We start from the raw sequence: 23224 nt of genomic DNA, 5'->3' as shown, positions 1-23224 counted from the left end.
TTATGCTGGGACAGAAGAGTGGCACCAGGAGTAAGATCCTGGCTGGAGGTCAGTAACCCCAGAGAGCCAAGAGTCTCCTATCCTTCTGGATCCCATTGTCACATTGGGAGCCCTTTGTAAATGAAGATTACTGTATGGCATCCAGTTTGCACTGTCATTTTGCCAGCTTCATTGGGCCAAATTTCATTTTACCAATCCCTGTTTGTTTTTATATCTTATGTATATTATGTATGTAACATCACAGTCCTACCTAATCGGTCTTTCTGTGTTTGTATCACAGACTGGATTTAAGATGCTGTTTTTCTTTTAATCCTCCTTTTGGTATCCGCTTTACAATCAGCTTACTAAAACACTAGTTTTGCATTCTATCTTAAGAAGTTAGAAATCTTTAAGGTATCATTTACTCCTTTTCCTTTCTGCGCCCAAGCGTCAAGGCATGTTATTCTATCCACATACATCAAATCCACCTGCTTCACCCTCACTGTTCTTTTATTTTGAATTCCTACTTGTATATTACTTGTGTCTCTTAGTTATGATGGTGTGTTCTCATTGTGTCCTATGCAGAGATCTTTTCTGCTCCCTTTCCAGGGGAAATAACTGTGTCTTACCTTCCTTTAAGTCCATTTCTCTCTCCCAAGTGCTGAACAGAGAATGGGCACCCAGCCAGTGTGTGTGATTGATTGATTGCTTTGTCTCAGTTGTGGCCTGACACTTGGAAAACTTAAGAACTAGGGACGATGGAAGGAGATAATAGAAAGGTAGCAAGTTGACTTTAGGGCCGTTGGAATAAAGGTTGCAGCACAGCTGTGAGCCAGTTCTAGAGCCCTAGGTCTGCAGGCTGAACCAAGTAGCTGCATAGACGATTCTCTAGTGTGGGTACCAGAAGTTGCTCATCCCGCCGGTGGACTTTGGTTTTACTTTGGCTGTCTTTGTTCCATAGGTACTTCTCCCTCCAAGCCACACATCCTCTTGGATTTGATGATGTTGTGCGATTAGAAATCGAATCTAATATCTGCAGGGAAGGTGGGCCACTCCCTAACTGTTTCACAACTCCGTTACGTCAGGCCTGGACGACCATGGAGAAGGTAACCAAGAACTTCAAAAATATTAAAACAGCAAGACGTTTTTACTGGTGAAACCCAGAAAACATAACACAGGAAAACCCAAATATTACAAAACAGTGGAAAATTGAAGCAGTGGAGCATAGTGATTAAGAGCAGAGGCTTTGACTCTGACTTGGTATGTATTCATCTTAACCTTTATAGGCTGAGTGACCTTAGGCAGTTACTGAAATTCTTTAATGCCATTTTCCTCATCTGTAAAATGGAGATAATACGGATACTTACCTCAGAGTTATTTTAAGGATAAAAATGAGGTAAGATGTATGCAGTTATTACTAACATTATGCCTGACACATGGTAAGCATTAAAAAATGTCAATGGCTATTACTACTGTTGTTATTATCATATTTTCAAAAATAATTAGTATTATTGGGTGAAGTTAGCTTAGGGGTGTTCCAAATATCTCATCAATATCCGTCAGTGGATCTAGAGCGCTAGTTTTGTGTATCATAACTTATGGGGTGTCATTAATGGCTTATTAATAATAAGGTGTTGGAATTTGTGAATGATTTATTCTAATGAGCTGGTACAGATTTTGCCAGGAATTGCACAGAGCCTGGATAAGCCCATGAGGTTCTGTTGCTTCTGTATGTTGTGTGTATCTAGGCGGAAAAGGGTTAAGTAAGCACTGTTAAATAATACGACACATAAAAGCTGAATTTCAGGAACATGTAAGAGTTACATATAATAATCAAATCATTAAAATCTAGTGGTAAACTGAGTAGAGTATCAGTTACTGCCCAGGGATCATTTTTTAATTAAATTAAATGAAATTGAAATCTTTGATCTTAAAGGAAAAGTTCCAAATCTGTGTCATGTAAAGAATTTAAGCTTTCTGGGTAAGAAAAAAAATTAAAATACACAGAAAAATAGAATGTAAAAATATTTCGTGTAAAATGTGTATATGTAAAAGAACTTAACACTAAGTTTAAGAATGCTATCAAGTAGATAAATGGGAAAAAGACGTGGATGGTTCATTCATCACTACTTTGAGAATTTCTGTGCTAGGTATTGGTGTTTCGGAGGTAAATGAAGAAACGTGGGCTCTGCCCTCCTGGAGCTCTGGCTATAAAGAAGGTGCACAGTAAACAGGCGCAGGTTAAAAACATGTGAAGTGCACAGTCATGTGCTAAGTGCAGTGAAGAAACAGTTGGTGATAGGAAATGCCAGTAATAAACATGGGAGCTTATTCAGCATCATTAATAATTTTTAAGTGCAAATAAAAATATCCATCTATCATTAGGCATTTATTTAACAATGGCCTGGAAAAACACAATCCAGTGTTGGAAAGCCTGTGTCAAAACAGACACCTGGACCATTTGCAACTACGTGGATGGAACTAGAGGGTATGATGCTAAGTGAAATCAGTCAGTCGGGGAAAAATACCCTGTGACTACACTTATATGAGGACTCGAAGATACAAAACAGATGAACTTAAGGGAAGAGAAGCAAAAATAATAAAAAACAGGGAAGGAGACAAAACTTAAGAGACTCTTTAAATTTACAGAACAAACTGAGGGTTGCTGGAGAGGTTGTTAAGAGGAAGGATGGAATAAATGGCTAAGGGGGCATTAAGAAATCTATTCCTGAAATCGTTGCACCATATGCTAACTAACTTGGATGTAAGGTAAAAAATAAATAAATTATTAATTAAAAAAAAGACACCTTGATTATATTGCCAGTGATACAAATTAACAACATCCTTCCGAAGAGTAAATCAGCCATATATATCAAAGCTAAAATGTTCCGTGCTGTTTAACTCAATATTCACACACCTGGCAACTTATCTTAAAGAAATCAGTTCAAAAGTAAACCACCAGTACATATGCAAAGACTTTAATATTTATAACAAACCAGAGAAATGTAGTTCAGATTATATGCACTCCCTGAATATTTTCTGTCACTAAGAAGTCTAAATATCAAGTCTATGTAATCGTTTTATGGCAAGTGTTTTTTGGGGGAAAAAAACCTATAAATTGTACTTACAGTTGTAGTCATATTGTAAACTGTGTACAAAGAGATAATACTTGGGAGTGTGGCAAGAAATAAAATCATTTGTGCCACCTGGTAGGACTGTGGGTAAAATATTGTTTGCAAATAAAATTTGAGTTGTATTTGATTTCAACTTTAAAAGAATGCTTGTCCTCTTTTTCAGGTCTTTTTGCCTGGCTTTTTATCCAGCAATCTTTATTATAAATATTTGAATGATCTCATCCATTCGGTTCGAGGAGATGAATTTCTGGGAGGGAATGTTGCACTGGCTGCTCATGGCTCTGTCGGCCCTCCTGACGACTCTCAGCCAGGCGGTTCCGACGGCTCAGCCGCTCAGGTATGGACCGGTTTGCTCCTGCCGTTAGGAGAAAGCGTACACATCTTTTCCTTCTAATACCAGTGACAGATTCTGTCTGTAAGTTTTAGTTGCAGAAGAAACAAAGGAGAAAATAAAATTAGCCTACTTACTATATGTTCTAATCAGAGTATCTGTGGTGATTAACAGTATGTTATATTGTAAGGTATTACCCTGTTTCATTCAAGCCATTCTGTTCAACACTCCAGCTGTTGCTTTCAATAGTCAGATATTAGGCATTTATAGCCTCTGAAGAGCTATTTAGTGTAATTACTTGGAAAATTTTAGTAACTACATTTGGGATGCTTTTTTATAGAATAATTGAGTGAACGCCTAGATTTCTTAGTATTGTATTTCACTGAAGAGCTTTTCATTTTATTTTAAACTCTAGTGCCATTGTACATTTCCTCAACCTTTTTTGGTTTTTTGGAGTGCTTTCATGTATCAGATTTGATTCTCTCCAAAATTGCATGAAACGGGTTGTCCCCAAGAGAAGAATCTAGGGAGCTATTAAAAAAAAGTTAACTGAATTTTTTCAAGTCACACTAAGTGTAAAGCCAGTGCAGTGTTCTTTGCCATAATGTAGCATAATTGTTTTCTCATTACACTGTTGACATAAATAAATAACACTTGAGATTTTTTGACACAGGGCCTTGGATAATTTTCTTAATTTATAAGACAGTACTATTTATTGCCATTAACAAGGCTCTCCCCAGGACTTTTCCTGCTGTTTAGGTTACCTGTTGAATGTGGTTGCTATTTTGTTTTTGATATAGGCTAGAATGTTTTGTTTTTATTTAGGCACTTAAAAGGTATAGGTGTGATGACCGTAAAATATAGTTTTACGTTGTTGGTTGAAGTATAATATATATACAGAAAACTCTTAGAACTATAAATAGCTTAAAGAATTTTCCTAAACAGACCTAACCCATGTCTCCCAGTGTCCAGATCAGGAAACATAACGTTACCAGTATGTCACAAACTCTCTTGTGTTCCCTTCTAGTCACTGTCCTCCCTGCCAGAGTAGCTACTATCCTGATTTTGGTGGTGTGGGTTAGTGTTACCTGTTCAGTTATATAATTGAAATCATTTCTTACTATATTCTTTCTTTCCATTCTTTCTTTCATATAGCTTTATTAAAATAGAATATTTCCATTCATTGTACAATTGTACAAATATTGTACAATTTATCGTACATATCATACAATCACTCATTTATGTTACATGATTCAGTGGTGTTTAGTATATTCGTAGAGTTGCTTAACTGTCACCACAGCCAATTTAAAAGAGTTTCACCTAAGGTAAAAAACCGTGTGTCCTTTAACTACTACCCTACAAATGCTCCATTCCTCCAGCCCTAGGCTACTAGTAATCTACTTTCTGTCTCTATAGACTTGCCTCTTCTGGTAATTGGAACCATATGATATGTGGTCTTTTGTGACTGGCTTCTTTCACTTAGCGTGATGTTTTCAAGGTTCATCCACCTTTAGCATGTATCAGAACGAGTCCTCTTTTATGACCAAATAACATTCCATTGTGCACACATGCCACATTTTGTTCTTCCATCAGTTGATGGACATTTGGGTTGGTTCTCTCTTTTGGTTATTATGAATAATGCTGCTATACAAGTTTTTGTGTGGATACTGGTTTTCATTTCTCTTGTGAGATATTACAATTCTACTTCTAGGTACCTACAGAAGTAGAATTGTTAGGGGTGCCTGGGTGGCTCAGTCAGTTAAGCCTCCAACTTCGGCCCAGGTCACGATCTCACGGTTTGTGGGTTCGAGCCCCGCATCGGGCTCTGTGCTGTCAGCTAGCTCAGAGCCTGGAGCCTGCTTCTGATTCTGTGTCTCCCTCTTTCGCTGGCCCTCCCCTGCTCATGCTCTCTCTCTCTTAGAAATAAATTAAAATTTTTTTTTTAATTTTTTAAAGAATTAAAAAAAGTAGAATTGTTAGATCAAATGATCACTCTATTTAATTGTCTTAACTACCATTGCTTGGGCAACAAGTTTTGAAATCAGGAACTGAGAGTTTTTCAACTTAGTTCTTTTTTTTCAAGATTGCTTTGACTTTTCAAGGCCCCTTGAGTTTTCACATGCGTTGAAGAATCAATCTGTCAATTTCTGTGAAGAAGCCAGCCAGGCCTCTGATAGGGGCTGTATTGACTCCATAGATCAGTTTGGGGCATATTGCCATCTTAACAAGATGTATTATTGTAATCCATTAAAACAGGATGCCTTTGACTTATTCAGATCTTTTGTAATTTCTTCCAATAACATTTTGTATTTTCAAGTATCCATTTGGTATTTCTTAAGCTTATTCTAAATATTTTATTGTTTTTTGTACTATTATAAATGGAATTTTTATTATATCCGTATTTTTATTGTAAACGTATAGAAGTACATTTTTTTAAATTGAGGTAAAATTCACCTAACATAAAGTTAACTATCATAAAGTGTATAATTCAGTGACATTTAGTATATTCACAGTGTTGTACAGTATATTCCCAAATAATATACTGCCAATTTTATAATTTCTGTTGTAGTCCAGTATGAAAAAAGCCAGTGTTAAAATTCTGAAAAATTTTGATGAAGCGATAATTGTGGATGCTGCCAGTTTGGACCCAGAATCTTTGTATCAGCGGACATATGCAGGGTAAGCTTCGCTGAGTGTCTAAAATTGTACTTACAAGTCAGTTGACTTTTGCATCTTTTATTTTTCAGTTTAAAATTTTTTAAATCTGGGAGGACCTTGGTGGCTCAGTTGGTTAAGCATCTGACTTCAGCTCAGGTCATGATCTCGCTGTTAGAAGTTCAAGCCCCAAGTTGGGCTCTGTGCTGACAGCTCAGAGCCTGGAGCCTGCTTAGGATTTTGTGTCTCCCTCTCTCTCTGCCCCTCCCCTGCTCATGCTCTTTCTCTCAAATATAAATAAACATTTAAAAAGTTAAAATTTAGGGGCACCTGGTGGCTCAGTCAGTTAAGCATTCGGCTTCGGCTCAGAGCCTAGAGCCTGCTTCCGATTCTGTGACTTCCCTCTCTCTCTGCCCTTCCCCCACTCATGATCTGTCTCTCAAAAATAAACATTTAAAAAATTTTAAAATATTTATAATATTTATTATAAATAAAATATATTATTTATTAAATTTTTAAAAAATTGTTTCTCATCTCTTATGTATCCAGCACTTAACTTATATAGAGTATGCAGTAGACCGTGGTTAAGAGTAAAGGCTCAGGAGTGACTTGCAGCCTGTCAATTGCAAGATGTTTTACTTCCTTTGTGTGTGTGTGTGTGTGTGTGTATAATAAATGTATTTTAACAGTATATAAAATGGGTCAGAAATAGAGGAATAATGACTTTTCTTCATCTTTAAAGATAGCTTTCAGTTTTTGGTTTTTTTTTATGGCTTTGGCATCTTCCTGAAATTTTTTCAAGGTAGACATATTTCTATCTGTCGGTGCACTGCAAGCACATGTGAAATGACGACTTACTGGGAAGGTTAACCCTAAAATAAGAACCACCATGCCCCATGTGAACTAATCCATAGGCATCGCTGTTTCTTTTTCTTCTTTTAACTTTTATTCACAAATACATTAAGGTCCTATAAAAATTAAATGTGTAAATAAGGCTAATGTCCCCTTGACCACACATCATTGCTTATTCTCTCCCCTTCCTACTCAGGATAATCACTGTGACATTATACTATGTATTTTTTCTTGCTTGTTTTTATGTAGTTGATATTACACTCTTATTTGGTATCTTGTGCTTTCATTTGCAGTGAGTTTTGGAGACTTTTCTATATATAGTCTATATAAATCTATAGTCTATGCAGATTACCTCATTTTAACTATGTTGTAGTGTTCCATATAAAATATTAATTATAGCTCATAACTGTGGCCACTATTTGGCCCTTTGGGTATTGATGAATATTCAGGTTGTTTGGAATTTTTCACTGTTACACACGGAATGATGAAAGACTTCCTTTTATATACTTCCTTGTACCAAGAGGCAGATTTTTAAATTTTAATAGCTCTTAATCAGTTTACCTTTATTTTATTTTTTATTTTTTTGAGAGAGAGACAGCGTGCAAGTGAGCAAGGGGCACAGAGAGAGAGAGAATCCCACAGCAGTGGGGGAAGGACAGAGAGAAGCAGTGCTCACCCGAAATCGGGCTCGAGCTCACAAACCCTGAGATCATGACCTCAGTCAGATCTGACCCAAAATCAGATGCTTAATGACTGAGCCACCCAGGCACCTATTAAACTGTTTACCTTTAAAAGTAGCTCTAGGGGCACCTGGGTGGCTCAGTCGATTAAGCATCTGACTTCGGCTCAGGTCATTATCTCATGGTTCATGGGTTCAAGCCCCGCATTAGGCTCTGTGCTAACAGCTCAGAGCCTGGAGCCTGCTTCAGATTCTGTGTCTCCTTTCTCTGTGCCCCTCCCCTGCTCACTCACTGTCTCTCTCTCAAAAATAAACATTAAAAAAATTTTTTAAAATAAATTAGCTATATACTTTGCATTCTTACCCCATGTTAATGAAGATACTCATTTTCCCCACATCTTTATTGACACTAAATAACATCAGATATTTGTTTTTGTTTTTGTTTTTGTTTTACCAATTTGGATTATTATTTCTGAGATTAAGTTGCTTTTGGCATGTTTGTTGGTTGTTAAGGCTTTTCTTCTGTGAAGAGACTTTTATCTCCTTTTTACATTTTTCTTTCGTTCTTAGTGACTTGTTGGAATTCTTTATCTTTTTGAATATTCATTATTGATTAGTAGTATCTGTTAAATAAGGTCTTTCACTGTGTTTTTTGCCTTTTAACTTTGCTTTATATTATTATAGCTTTACAGCATGTAAATGATTACATGTAGTATATAATGACTCTATGTCTATAATACACATTTTGGTCTAGGACAGGTGCCTACCTTTTTATCTCTTTTACAGAATTATCCTGGCTGTTCTTATGCCTTTTGTCTTCTGTATAAATTTTAGAATTGTGAGCTACCTATTAACCCATCATGCTTCATAAACCTTTCTGGGATTTAAAAAAAAATTTTTTTTATGTTTTATTTATTTCCGAGAGAGAGAGAGGGAGGTAGCATGAACAGGGGAGGGTCAGAGAGAGAGGGAGATACAGAATCTGTAACAGGCTCCAGGCTCTGAGCTAGTTGTCAGCACAGAGCCTGATGCAGGGCTCGAACCCACGAACTGTGAGATCATGACCCGAGCCGAAGTCGGACGCTTAACCGACTGAGCCACCCAGGCGCCTCGGGGATTTTTTTTTTTTAACATCTAATTTTTAATTTACATCCAAGTTAGTTAGCATATAGTGCAACAGTGATTTTAGGAGTAGATTCCTTAATGCTCTTTAGCCATTAAGCCCATTCCCCCTCCCTGTTTTCATCCTATTTTTGCTTCCCAAACCTTTCTGGGATTTTGAATGGAATTGCATTAAATTAAAGATTATTTTGCTTTCTTTAGGGGACAGTTCTATTTAAAATAAGCCTTGCTTTGAATAATATGACGCAGTATTTCTAGGTCTCTAGATTTAGATGAGATGCTCAAGAGTGGAATTTTTCTTTTTTAATTTAATATTGCTTGTTAGAAATCATATTCTTTTTGTACTTACTTAGGAAGATGACATTTGGAAGAGTAAGTGACTTGGGGCAATTCATCCGAGAATCTGAGCCTGAACCTGATGTAAAGAAATCAAAAGGTTTGTGGTGTTTTTATACTCCCCGTTAAGCCTCTTCTCACATTAGTTGGTGACTGTAAGTGAAGGATCAGTTAAGATTTAAATAGTTTATTTTATGAAATAATTGCCTTATCTCTCACCTTGTGTTTATAGTCACAGCTGAGTACAAGGGCTTTGTGTAATCACATCTCTGTACAGTCTCTCTGAATGAAAGGTATTGAACTTGCTTTACCATTCCAGAAAGCACATCTGCATGAAAAAATATTTGTCATTGTTTTATTTAAAATGGTGAATACCCGGGGCGCCTGGGTGGCTCAGGCAGTTAAGCGTCTGACTTCAGCTCAGGCCATGATCTCACGGTTTGCGGGTTCAGTCCTGCATCCGCCTCCATGCTGATCGTGCGAAGCCTGCCTGGGATTCTCACCCCCTCTCTCTCTCCACTCCTCTCCAACTTGATCTTTCTCTCTCTCAAAATAAATAAACTTAAAAAAAAAAAATGGTGAGTACCCAGTCTAGGGTGCACTTAAGATTTATCTCGAGACCCTTTAATTCATTAGATTTCCTCTAATTTGCTTAAATTTATTATGAAACGTGGAAAATATGAAGAAGTTGAAATTCAAGTCCTTTGCTTAATTAACAGGAGAGTGTTCAGTCAATTGCAAGAGTTAAACACAGAAATGTGCTGACAAGTACCTCATTTGTGACTGATTTCAGCTTCTAGACTATTGGTTTACACACGGGAAGATTTTGAAAACTAGTGTGGATCCATTCACTTGAGATCTAGACATGTTTCAGTGTAATTGGATTGACAGCATTGTCTTGAGTAAAAGATACTAATTTGTAAGAAGAAAATGCTTCAGCAGTGCCCAGATGTCTCGGTTGGTTGAGTGTCTGACCTTTGGTTTGGCTCAGGATCTGACCTTATATCAGGCTCTGTGCTGGAATTACAGAGTCTGCTTGGGATTCTCTCTCTTCTCTCTCTCTCTCTCTCTTACTCTCTGTGTCTCTCTCTCCCAAAGTAAATTTTAAAAAAGAAGAAAGTGTCTTTTTGATAAATGTGTTTAAAATAAAGAGCTATTGGGGAGCCTGGGTGGCTTAGTCGGTTAAGCGTCCGACTTTCGCTTAGGTCATGATCTCGCGGTTCGTGGGTTCGAGCCCCGCGTCGGGCTCTGTGCTGACTGCCAGCTCAGAGCCTGGAGCCTGTTTCAGTCTGTGACTCCCTCTCTCTCTGACCCTCCCCTGCTCACGCTGTCTCTCTCTCTCTCTCTCTCTCTCCTAGAAATAAATAAAAAATAAAATAAAATAAAGAGCTATTATTAATTTTCCTATTTAATTTAATAAGACTGCACTCTTATGTTTGTTTGTTTTTGTTTTGTTTTTGTTTTTGTTTTTTTAAGTAAATTCTACCCCTGATGTGGGGCTCAAACTCACAACCCCAAGATCGAGAGTCAAACACTACCAACTGAGCCTGCCAGATGCCCTGTATTGTTTATTTTTCAGTTCAGCTATTGTTTGAGTAATGAATCATCTTGATGTGGGTGAGCAATCTACTTTTGGGTCAGATACACACTGACAGAGTAAGCAAAAAAAATGGAACAATTGATGAAATCACTTAGACCCAGAAAGGACCTGTTACCTATCTTACCCTATTAGTTTATTTAAATAATTGATTTTATTTCCTAATTTGCCAGAGAAGCCTGAGGTATACAGTTGGGGAAAGTCTGAAGACTGACGGAAGTCTACATAGTTAACGCAGTAAATAAGTTTGTAGCACCTCCGTGCACTCCTGCGCATGGGGCAGGTTAGAACTTAACAGTCCTGGGGCGCCTGGGTGGCTCAGTCGGTTAAGCGACCAACCTCGGCTCAGGTCATGATCTCACGGTTCGTGGGTTTGAGCCCCGTGTTGGGCTCTGTGCTGACAGCCAGCTCAGAGCCTGGAGCCTGTTTCAGATTCTGTGTCTCCCTCTCTCTCTTAGCCTCCCCTGCTTATGCTGTCTTTCTCTCTCATAAATAAATAAAACATTAAAATTAAAAAAAAAAAAAAAAGAACATAACAGTCCTGCCATTAAGAACCTTAAAGTCTAGTAGTGTCTTTTATTGGGTGAAAAATGAGTACAAGGAAGAAGTGACTGGTAGCCTTGGAGCAGAGGAAATACTAGACAGCCTCTGGAGGGTATTGGCCAGCAAGGACTCTACACTGTTCTCAGGTAGCAAGACATGATGACTCTTGATTTTGGCTCAGATCACAATCTCAGTTCAGGGGATCAAGCCCTGCATCAGGCTCAGGACTGGCAGTGCAGAGCCTGCTTGTGATTCTCTCTCCCTCTCTCTCTCTGCCCCTTCCCTGCTTGCACACTCTCCCCTTCTCTCAAAATAAATAGTAAACTTAAAAAAAAAAAAAGGTGGAAAACAGACAAGCTCAATTTGGAACATGTTAAGTTTGAGAGACCTTAGGACAAGTTGTAAATACAAATTTTAATGCCCAAGGACAAGTTTTTTGATTATTTGCATTTTAAAGGACATTAGGGGCACCTGGGTGGCTCAGTCAGTTAAGCGTCCGACTTCGGCTCAGGTCATGATCTCACGGTTCGTGGGTTCGGGCCCCGTGTCGGGCTCTGTGCTGACAGTTAGCTCAGAGCCTGGAGCCTGTTTCAGATTCTGTATCTCCCTCTCTCTCCAACCCTCCCCTGCTCATGCTGTCTCAACCTCTCTCTCAAAAATAAATAATACATTTAAAAATTTGTTTTTAAAAATTTTTAAAAATAAATGACATTAAAGCCTCGAGAGGGGATGAGAGGCCCCAAAGAAAACCTGCCAGAGGAGAAAAGAAGGCTGGAAATGGGGTCCAAGAGAAGTTCCGTGTTAAAAGGGCAAGTAATGCACAGAAAGGAGCCAAACATCTATTTTGAAAAGGAGAGAGGGTATTAAACATGTAGGAGACTGTCACCATGTGACTCTTTGGGTTAGCCTGAAGAGAGAGCAGTGCACTGGGCAATTCAACAGCCATTTGAGACTTTAGGCAGAGTGTTTAATGTTGTAGCTTTGACTAGTTGGCCGTAAAGTTGGACTAGACCAGCTAATACTAAAAATTATTAAGGGAAAGGATGCAGGCTTTATACTTTTCATGAATGCTACGTATATAGTTCCAATCCAGTCGGCACCTTGCCTAAGAAACAACCTACCAATCACTTGGTGTAAGGCAGAGTTGGAAAGGAGCTTATTTGTGTTAATGAGAGGATAAGCTCCGTATTTCATTAATGGACAAAGTAGCTAGTCTGTGTCTTGGTGATTTCTCAGCACCTGAGTATTTACGAAGATAGGGTCGCGTGTATCTCCTGTTGGGTTGAGGTATGCTGTGGCCCAGGCAGAGCGTGGACATTTAAAACTCCGCTCTTAACCAGCCACTTTATACAGACCAGGGATTGAGCATGTGGCAGCATAATCTCTACTGGAAGCCCTTTTGTATAGGAGCTGGTCTAAAAAACTTGGGTGTATAACCAGGAGATTGATACCTCCTGACATATTGCTAGACTCTTATCAAAAGCCAAATCCTAGTCATGGTTTTCTTTTGCCCACGTAATGTTTGTTGAAAATCTAACACCAGATAATTGTTTTTCTTTTTTTTAATGTTTTTATTTTGAGAGAGAGACCGATCACGAGTGGGGAAGGGGCAGAGAGAGAGGGAAACACAGAATCTGAAACAGGCTTCAGGCTCTGAGCTGTCAGCACAGACCCCAGTGTGGGGCTTGAACTCGTGAACCATGAGATCATGACCTGAGCCGAAGTTGGATGCTTAACTGACTGAGCCACATAGACGCCCCAATAAATAGTTTCTTTTATCAAGTGAGGAGAATAGAAGAAAAGTCCAAAACTCTGAAACAGCCTTTCAAAAGTCTTTTGCAAGTTAAATACTTGCTAATGGAGATAATCAGTTTTGATTAATGGTAATATTCCGTAATGTTTTAAATGAGATTGTACAAAAAAAGAATACCCATTTCTGGAAGTAGCTTTCGAATAAGAGCACTTTTTTAGTGTAAAATTGTGCATGAAATATACATTCAATTTTGGTTTTGTTTACTAGGATCCATGTTCTCACAAGCTATGAAGAAATGGGTGCAAGGAAATACTGATGAGGTAAATTCTACTTTCAGTATCAAGAAATTCCTGTTTATAAGTGGCACCTTGTCTAAGTAAAGTTTCAGATTTTCTCTTTCCTTTCTTTCCTTACTTCCCACGTTTAAGCAGCATGGCACATCATTGCTTCCTTGTCCAGGCTGTAACAAGAAATTGTTAGTATCTAACAGTTGGCGTGTGGGGACAGTGAAGGGTTTTTTAGTTCAGAGATGCTAGAAACTGAAAAATACCAGTGCCTTCAGGTTTCCATCAGCCATCAGGCATCCGTAGAAACAAAACCTCAAATGTTTCTTTCCTCACTGTCTGTTTGCAGAAGAGGAGGCTTGCTTTTTTACTTGTTGGTTAAGTACGTTGAGAGACGTGAGAGATATGGGAAAAGAAAAATGTTTTGATCATCTAACATGAAAATAGTCATGATGTTGGGTACCCAGTAGCTGACCCTACAAGGCAGTGAACCAATAGCATGTTAATGTAGCATAGCCAGAGGGTGGCCCAGGTCCTTCCATACGTGGAATGTGCTTCTTATCCAAATAAGTAGAAATGATAAGCATATACAGTTGTGTTTAGAGCACTGATAATGTAAGTCTTGATTTTTCTAATGAACAACCATTATCAACAGTTTGAATTGTTTTTTTGTTTTGTTTTTTAATTTTAGGCCCAAGAAGAGCTAGCTTGGAAGATTGCTAAAATGATAGTCAGTGATGTTATGCAACAGGCACAATATGATCAACCCTTAGAGAGGTCTACAAAGGTAAGGATGACTTGTGTTCTAAAGAGCTAAAAAGAATTAAATTCCAGATTTTAAAAATAAAAAAAGGACATAAGGGAGATTCTGCTTCTGTCTTTGAAGGATTAGCTGCTATAGAAACTGCCCTCTTATCATGAACAGCTAGGAAAAAACTAAATGAAAAAACTAGTTCCAGATATTGGACAATAGGCAGTAGTCTATAATCCATGAAAGAAGGGTAACATGGAGGTGATCTGTAGCTCGCTGCCCAGAAGCAGTTTCCAAAGTGCAGGGAGGGGAGACCTTAACAGAGTTCATAGTGTTGCTGAATTGAGGAGTTAGAAATCAAAGTTTGGATACCCTAAATTGGCTAGAAGTCATAGAGGAGGATACCACAAGAGGAGCTTCATAGAAAGAAAGCTCCAGAGTTTCTCTCTTTACGAGAGGTCCCTTGAAGTGCTTGGCCAAATACTGATCTATACATGTATTGGGTGAAAGTGCCCATGGCCACGGAAAAAAATAACAAATTAATAAGCTGACCAATTCCTGAAACATGGGTTAGGAATAGATCACACCCCTACTGACCAATATGGACAGATCTTGTAGTGTACAAAGCATTGGGTAGTGGCCTCAGAAATATTATGCCTTACTACTGGAGCTAAATTAACCCTAGAGTATGGGGCAGTGGGGCACCTGGGTGACACAGTCGTTTGAGCACTGACCCTTGATTTAGGCTCTGGTCATGATTTCATGGTTTGTGGTTTGAGCCCACATTGGGTTTTGTGCTGACAACATGGAGCCTGCTTGGAATTCTCTCCCCCCCCCCCCCCCCCCTCTCTCCCTCTCCCCCTTTCTCTTTCTGCCCCTCCCCTGTGTGCACATGAACACTCTCTCTCTCAAAACAGATAGAAAATCTTTAAAAAAAACAAAAAGCCCTAGAGTAAAGCACCTTAACTAAACTTAAGAGCAACCTTGGAAAGGATCAAACTTCTCTGTAACAACTGCATGCCAGGACAAAGGCCAACCCGCTTTAAAGGAACACAGTAAAATTCAGTATTCAGCAGTAGGAAAATAACAATGTCTGCCATCCACTGCATTACTAGGTATGCAGGGAAGGAGTACAAGGAAGCAGTACAAGGAAGCAGAAAAACTTGACCAGAAGAAAACACGATCTATAGAAACCACATCTGAAAAAGTATTAAATACAAAAGAACTCAAGAAAAAGGGGGAAAAGAAAGAAAGAATCCATGGGACAAATAGAAGACAAATAGCAAGAAAGTAGGTTTAAATGAAATCCTGTTAATTATCACATCAAATATAAATGGTCTAAGTAGTTCAGTTGGAGATTGTCTGATTAAATAATGGCAGAACCCAATTAGATGTTATCTGTAAGAAGATGCTTTAAATATGAAGATTTAAAAGAATTAAAAAGTAAAAGGATGGAAAAGATATCTACCATCCAGACATTAACAAAAGTAATTTGGGCTGCCCATATTACCACAAGTCAGAGTAAACTTCAAAACAAGAAATATTACCAGACAAAAAGGACATTTTATATGATGAAAAGGTCAGTTGATCAAGAAGACGTCAAGTATCTTAAATGTTATGCATCCAACAACAGAGCTTAATAACATGTAAAGCAAAAATTGATAGAACTACAAGAAAAAATACATAGATATTTCAACAGCTCTGTCCCAGTAATGGATAGAACAGGGGTTTTAGAAGACTTGAATAACAATGTCAACCAACTTGGCCTAAGTGACATGTAGAAAACAATGCATCCAGCAGCAGAGTACACATTCTTTTGGCCTACACATAGAACATTCACTGAGATATACCATATTCTGGGCCATAAAACAAGTTTCAGTAAATTTTGAAGGATTGAAGTCATACAGTCTGTTTTTTCACCACAAAAGAATTAAACAGGAAGTCAATTAGATAAAGATATGTAGAAAATTCCCCAAATATTTGGGAATTAAATAACATACTTCTAAGTTACCCATTAGTCAAAGAAGAAATCAAAATAGAGGTTAAGGGGCGCCTGGGTGGCTTAGTTGGTTAAGCGTCCGACTTTCGCTTAGGTCATGATCTCGTGGTTCGTGGGTTCGAGCCCCGCGTCGGGCTCTGTGCTGACTGCCAGCTCAGAGCCTGGAGCCTGTTTCAGTCTGTGACTCCCTCTCTCTTTGACCCTCCCCTGCTCATGCTGTCTCTGTCTCTCTCTCTCTCCTAGAAATAAATAAAACATTTAAAAAAAAAAAATTTCAAAATAGAGGTTAAAAATATCTTAGACTGAATTAAAATGAAAATACAACAAAGTATTTGTGGGATACTGGTAAAGCAGTTCTTAAAGGAAATTTATAGCATTAAATGTTTATATTATACAAGAAAAAAAGTCTCAGTCTTCTACCTTAAACTAAAAAATGAGTAAATTAAACCCAAAGAAAGCAGAAGGAAAGCAATAATAAAGTAAGAAGAATATAGGCAGACAATAGAGAAAAGTCAAAAGCTGGCTCTTTTTTTTTTTTTTTTTTTTAATTTTTTTTATGCTTTATTTTATTTTGAGAGACAGAGAATGAGTCGGGGAGGGGCAGAGAGAGAGGGAGACACAGAATCCAAAGCAAGCTCCAGACCCTGAGCTGTCAGCGCAGAGCCCAACGAGGGGCTGGAACCCACAGACTGTGAGATCATGACCTGAGCCTAAGTCAGACGCTTAATGGACTGAGCCACCCAGGCGCCGCAAAAGCTGGCTCTTGAAAAAGATCTATTAAATTGATAAACCTTTAGCCAGACTAATTGAGGGGGGGAAATTAGAAATTAGATATAAATCACCAATACTAGGATTGAAAGGAGACATCACTACAGATCCTAAAGTTATTAAAATGGTACTAGGGAACTATTATGAACAACTTTATGCTAATAAGTTCAATAGCTTGAATGAAATGGAGAAATTCCTTGAAAAATATAGATTACCAAAGGTCACTCAAGAAGAAATCGGTAACTTGACTAATACTGTATCTATTAGGTTGAATTTGAGGAGTTAAATATATTTATATTTATAATATCATATTGATATATTATTATTTATATATACATTATATGAGGAACTCAGCAGACCAAAAAAATTTTTTCAATTTAACAAAACAGGCAAAGGACCTGGAAACACATTTTTCTAAAGACATACAGATGGCCAAAAGGTACATGAAAAGGTGCTTAATATCACTAATCATTAGGGAAGTGCAAATCATAACCACAATAAGATATCACCTCACATCTGTTAGAATGACCATTACCTAAAAGACAAACAGTAACAGGTGTTAACGAGGGTGTAGGTAAAAGGAATCTTTGTGCACTGTTGGTGGAAACCTGGGTTTCCTGGGAAAGCAGGTTTGCTTTGATATTTGAAAACCAGTTGCTTTATTCATCATAAAAAGAAAAGCATATGATCGTTTTAATAGATGCAGAAAAAGAATTTGACAAAATTCAGCCATTGATGACAAAACTCTCAGAAAACTAGGAACAGAACAGAATTCCCTACACCTAATAAACTGACAGCTAAAGTCATATTTAATGGCGAAAGACTTCATGATTCTGGGGGAAAAGCAAGGACACTTGTACTGGAAGTCCTAGCCAGTGCAAAAAGGCAAAGAAAAAAGGTCTATAGATTATAAAGGAAGGAGTTAAAACTGGTTTTCTTTGCAGAAGACCTCCTCATTTATGTAGAAATTCCTAAGGCTACTTTATCCAATATGGTAGTGACTAGCCATGTATGAACAATACAGAACATTTCCATTGTTCTGGAATAGTCCAAAGGACTATTATTGGACACTAGTATCTGAAGGAATCTACAAAACGATTAGAACTAAGTTTAGCAGTGCTAAAGGATATAAGATTAATATATAAAAATGAAGTATATTTCTATATACTAGCAATTAACAGTTGGAAATTGAAATTTTAAAAACAATATAATCTATAGTAGGATCCCAAGACATAAAATTCTTGAGGAATATATTTAATAAAATATGTATAATATTTGTACAGTATAAACTACAACTGAACAGAATTAAGGATTTAAACAAAAAGTCATGTTTGTGAATTAAAAGACTCAGTGTTGTTAAGGAGCCATTTCTCAGTGGGGGGATAGGTTAGATGGGTGATGGACATTAGGGAGGGCCCTGGTTGGGATGAGCACGGTGTCGTGTATATACATGATGAATCACTAAAATCTCCTGAAACTAGTATTACACTATATGTTAACTAACTTGGATTTAAATACATTTTTAAAAAAGAATTTAAAAAGGTGCTATTTTAACCCAGGATGATGATGGGAGTGGTGGTGGTGCTGATGGTGGTTGAGGTATAGCTGAATATAATGTACTAGTTTTAGATGTACAACATAATGATTCAGTATTTGTATACATTGCAAAACGATCACCACAGTAAGTCTGGTTAACATCACCATACATAGTTAAAAATTTTTTTCTTGTGATGAGAACTTTTAAGATCTACTCTCTTAGCAATTTTCGAATATGTAATACAGCATTGACTGTACTCTCCATTCTGTACAAGATTATCCAGGATTAGTGATAGATTCAGTACAATCACAATAAATATCCCAGCAAGCTTTTTTATAGAAATTAACAAGATGATTATAAAATATATTGGGAGATTTAAAGTAACTGGTATAAGACAGCAACAACAAAAATGTGAAGTGGTGGCGGGGAGGAGGGGAGATAAAATTAGAAGACTAACTCTACCTGGACACATTGACTGTAAAGCTACATAAGGCAGAGAAATATTTAGCATAAGGGTAGACATATAAATTGTTGGAACACATAGAGAGTGCAGAAGTAAACCCAAATATGTGAAGCCAGTTGACTTTTGGCATATGTGCCAAGCTAATTCAATGGTAAAAAGATGGTCTTTTTAGTTTACAGTACTAGGACATCTATAGATACAGATATAGAATATAGATATAGATAGATATGGGGGAGAGGATGAACCTTGTTCCTTATAGCATATACAGAATCAGCTCAAAATGGATCATAGACCTAAATGTCAAAGCTAAAAGTAAAACTCACAGGAGAAAATCTTTATGATTTGGAGTTAGGCAGATTCCTTAGATCATACTCAGCATGAGCCATAAAGGAGAAAAATTGTTAAATTGATCTTTATCAAAACATCCCACCAGAGAAGATACACAGATGGCAAATATTCACATGCAGATGTGCTCAACATGTTTAGTCATAAGGGCAATGCGAATTACAGTCACAGTGATATACAACTACAGACCTGATGGAATGACTAAAATAGACTGACAGTTGAAGGATGTAGAGCAGTTTGAACCCTACCATGTTACTGTTAGAAATACAAACAGCTACAGCCACTTTGGAAGACAGTTTGGCAGCTTTTTAAAAAGAGAAATGTACACTAGCCAGGTGTCTCCTTGGGGAACGCTGATGTCAGATTTTTTTTTTTTTTTTTTTTTGAAGTTTTCTTCTTGGGCTGGTCCTGTTTCCCAGAGAAAACACTGGCAGTCTCCAGCCTGGAGGATGAAGGCCAGGCTACCAATGTTCAAGGAGCCAAGTGGGAAAAGGCTAGGGAAGTCTTTCATTCATTATATATACCTCTCCTTAATCCCCCTCTTTTCAGGACAGCATCCTTGTCCTTGGTCATGCTCGGTGTAGCTCAGCCCAGGGACCCTCTGTTTTATTCTGCTCAGAGAAGAAATCTAAGGTTTTTCTGCTGAGATTGGTTTTGGGGCAGGGGCTGGTTGAGCAGAATTGCAGAATAACGATAGATTAGTAACTTCCAAAACAGGCTTTTAAGAAGTCCTTGTGTTTGTACTCAGCCCCCACTGCCTTTAGGAGACATTACCAATTCCCAGGCTTTGAGGGATTCTGCATTGCAAATCAGGTTGCTTCTCCACTTTTTCCACTTTCTGTTTAGGATTGAGTCTTCTGGGCCAGCTAAGTCATTTACCACTCATCCATTTGCTTCCAGCTTCTGAAAGTTTGTTCTGCCTCTCTTCTCACTTTTCCCATTCATGTGAATTTGTTTTCTTTCTTTCTTTCTTTCTTTTTTTAAAGTGGCATTTTAGGAAGGAGTGAATTGGATAAGTACGATCAGCTCTCCATCTTTATCTGGAGGTCAGTAGCTGTAATGGGTAGGAAACTCTGACTTGCCCCAAGCTAGTACTGTCTCTTGGTAGCTTCATCAGCTAGTTCTAGTAGTGCCTGTGAGAAGCCATGCAAGTCACCTTTAGAAAGTTGAAGGCAGCCACATAGCGCAGCCCCTAGTCCTCTCCTCAAGCCAGACAGTCCCAGTTTTCCCAACTTCTTATTTTCCCTAACTCAAGTTGATTCACAGAGACTTAATGCAAGAGGAGAGTTTCTGCTCATGTTCTTTATGAAGGCATTAAACTACTCCTCTGTTATTTATATTAGCAGAAATCAGGAATCAGAATTTAGAATGTTCAGATGACACCCCATATAGCCCACAGGGGTTTGAGGCCTGAATTTAGATGTAGGTCCAGCGTCGCCCTTTCTTTCCTTGCCAGCTTTGTTACTGTGAGAGCTGTCGTTTCCAGAGGCTGGTTCAATTTTGAACTTTGCACTGAACCAACTCCCACCAAACTTCTGTTCACTTTTGCAAATTCCATCCTCTTTTCTGTGTAAGGGTGGTAATTTTTGTCTGTATTTATCTTCACTGGTTCAGTCAAACCTGAAAGAGCAAAGAGCAAGATAAAAGTGTATGAAGTTGTGATTCCCCATGAACAAATGTTTGACAACATGAAAATGTTCTTTTAGACGCCATTTTAGAAAGCAGGTACTTAAAGCTAAGGCTTTTTATTTGAGTTATATGTTCAGATTTTATTACCTTGTGCTTTTCATTTTTAAATTTTTAGATCTATTTTGCTATATTTTGTTTTTTAAGCTTGCTAGCCCTTTCTCTTTGGCTGGCTAAGATGACTCTCCTGCATGTCCTTTGAGGATCAGCAGTGGATTGGTCTGGAGAAAGTGCTAGGCTAAAAGAACTCATACAGTCCACTTTTAGAGAACATGTGGGACCTTTTGCAATTTGCTTTTCTTTCCACGCCCCGTTTCCCTATCGGTAGATCAGGAAAATTGGACAAGACCGTCTCATAGAATCCCTTTCTGATTCTCATTCTATGAGTATATGAATACGAGCTGTCCTACTTCCACGAAGGAATACCCAGCTTCTCTAGCTTATGTTGATACCGCTCTGCTTGGAATCTCCTACTCTTTGCTTGTCTATAGAATGTATTTGGGAATATCCCGTGAACTGCCTCATGGCATTACTGAGTTATTTCATGTGTAGATGCCCCAGGGACCTTGTCTCCCCGGGATGTTTGTTCCCTCCCCAGTTCTGTGAGGAAAGGGTCTCAGCCTCAAGCTCTTGGTCTTAGGAAGTGAGAAGATCAGAGGTTTTTTCTCTCTCTGAAGGTGTTGGAATATTCTGTATTCTGGCTCTCATGATTTAGTGACTCCTCTGAGGATGGTCATTTAAAGTGTTTGGGGGTTTGTTTTTCCTGCTACAAACAGTACTTTAATGAACGTCTGTGTATATGTCTTTGCCCTCTCTTATGAGAATGCTTTTGGGTTAATCTGTCACTGGCTACCGAAATGTACCTAATCTTTTTCTTTTTCTTTTTTTCAGCTATGACTCCAGACCTGAGATAAAGGAAATCTGCTTTTGAAAAATAAGAGAACTTTTTTCCTTTGGTTGGATTCTTCAACACAGCCAATGAAGACAAAGCACTGTATTTCTTTTCACTTATATATCACTGTTGTTCCCAAGAAAGAATGGCAGACAATCCTAGACTTCCATCCTCAGCAGAGTGACATGTAGACATATTTGCTGCACATGATGTTCACACAGTGAAAGTCATAAAGAGACAAAGTGGTATTGTTTACATTACTAGAAAATTAATAGCTTTCCAATGGCAATAACCCATTTACGAAAGAATTTGAGTCCACTGGAATAGACAGGGGCCATGTACTGTGGGAGGCAGACAAGCGCACAGCGGATACTTGACGCACATTCAGTAGTGGTGACCCTTCCCTGGAAGTATTGTAAGGCAGGTACCAGAGTGCTTTGCTTTGGCCTCCTCAGCCACCAGGTGAGTCAGCCCCTCCGAGAGCCAGGCAGCTCAGGGTGGCAGCGCGGTGCTAGCGGATCCTTTTCCTTCGGTGGCGTTGTCATTCTTCCTTCACACAGGCATTAATTTGGAAGGAAGCCAGCTGACAGGTCAGGTCTCCGTTGATATTGTCCTTCCCTATGGTGACAGTATACACTTTCCATATTTTAATCGCTCCTAAGATGCAGTATACTGAAAACCAGTCTCTCCCCTGCTAACAAAAAGATGAGTCTCCTTTGCTTTGTGCATTAGGACTTGCTCTTCTGGAATATTCCTCCAAGTCACTTCACTTTCCCCTCAGAATACATGGGGAAAGGAATGTACAGTAACAGTCACTCCCGTTTCCCCCTTTGGTACCTTGGACAAAATGTACCAAGTTCCCAGACTGTATGGTTTCTGTTTTGTTTTTGCCTTTTTTTTTTTTTTAATTAAGAATGTGGGCAAGCGAGGGTTGGGAGCAAGGAAAGCATTCAGCCTCGGCTGCCTCCCCTTTCTTTGCTGTGAGCTGGAAAGTGTGCAGTTGGTGGCCTTTTTGCTGTCTGTCTTTAGGAGAGTAGGGGACTGCCTTCCCGCACTCCCTCAGCCGGCTGCTGGGGCCGGGCCTCGCCGCCGCCCGCGGGCCTGCCCCACTGGCGAGCACACTCCACGGCCAGGCCGCGCCACTGCCTCCTCACCGCACGCGACTGTTTGAGGGGAAAGAACGTTCTCTTAGGTGTTACAGCTTTTGCTCAGACTTTGCAAAAAAAAAAAAACAAAACAAAAAAAAGATATATATATATATATAAATATATATAATTATTAATCACCTCTGTCCTTGAGAAAGTCTTGAATGAATAGAGAATTTATTCCCTTGCAATATTTGATTGTATAGAGGCACACTGTTTCATCAACAGAAGAAGCAAAAGGCTGTGTATACATTTTTGGTACTATGTACCACCTCTGTTATTCTTCTAAAGCGAAGTATTCATGTACTTAACCCATATTCTATTTAATTGTGTTTGATTTTAAAAATATATATATATGAATTATATTTAAAAT

The 23224-nt window shown here is 38.4% G+C and overlaps 1 protein-coding gene across 1 annotated transcript in view; it reads left to right on the top strand.

Annotated features, from left to right (window-relative positions):
• The window catches only part of AKAP10 (A-kinase anchoring protein 10), a 72713-nt gene extending 49775 nt beyond the window's left edge, over nt 1-22938 (top strand). The window contains exons 9-15 of the mRNA XM_039227359.1: nt 941-1085; nt 3277-3450; nt 6014-6123; nt 9106-9188; nt 13249-13301; nt 13957-14052; nt 21706-22938. Of these exons, the coding sequence (XP_039083290.1) occupies nt 941-1085; nt 3277-3450; nt 6014-6123; nt 9106-9188; nt 13249-13301; nt 13957-14052; nt 21706-21711 (667 nt within the window). The 3' untranslated portion in view covers nt 21712-22938. The remainder of the gene's footprint in view (nt 1-940; nt 1086-3276; nt 3451-6013; nt 6124-9105; nt 9189-13248; nt 13302-13956; nt 14053-21705) is intronic.
• The last annotated feature ends 286 nt before the right edge of the window (nt 22939-23224 follow it).

This window comes from Hyaena hyaena, unplaced genomic scaffold, assembly GCF_003009895.1.
Source record: "Hyaena hyaena isolate Hyena2069 unplaced genomic scaffold, ASM300989v1 scaffold_27, whole genome shotgun sequence".
Classification (NCBI taxonomy): Eukaryota; Metazoa; Chordata; class Mammalia; order Carnivora; family Hyaenidae; genus Hyaena; species Hyaena hyaena.
The sequence above is the reverse complement of the archived record's forward strand: the minus strand, read 5'-3'. Positions and strand labels throughout refer to the sequence as shown.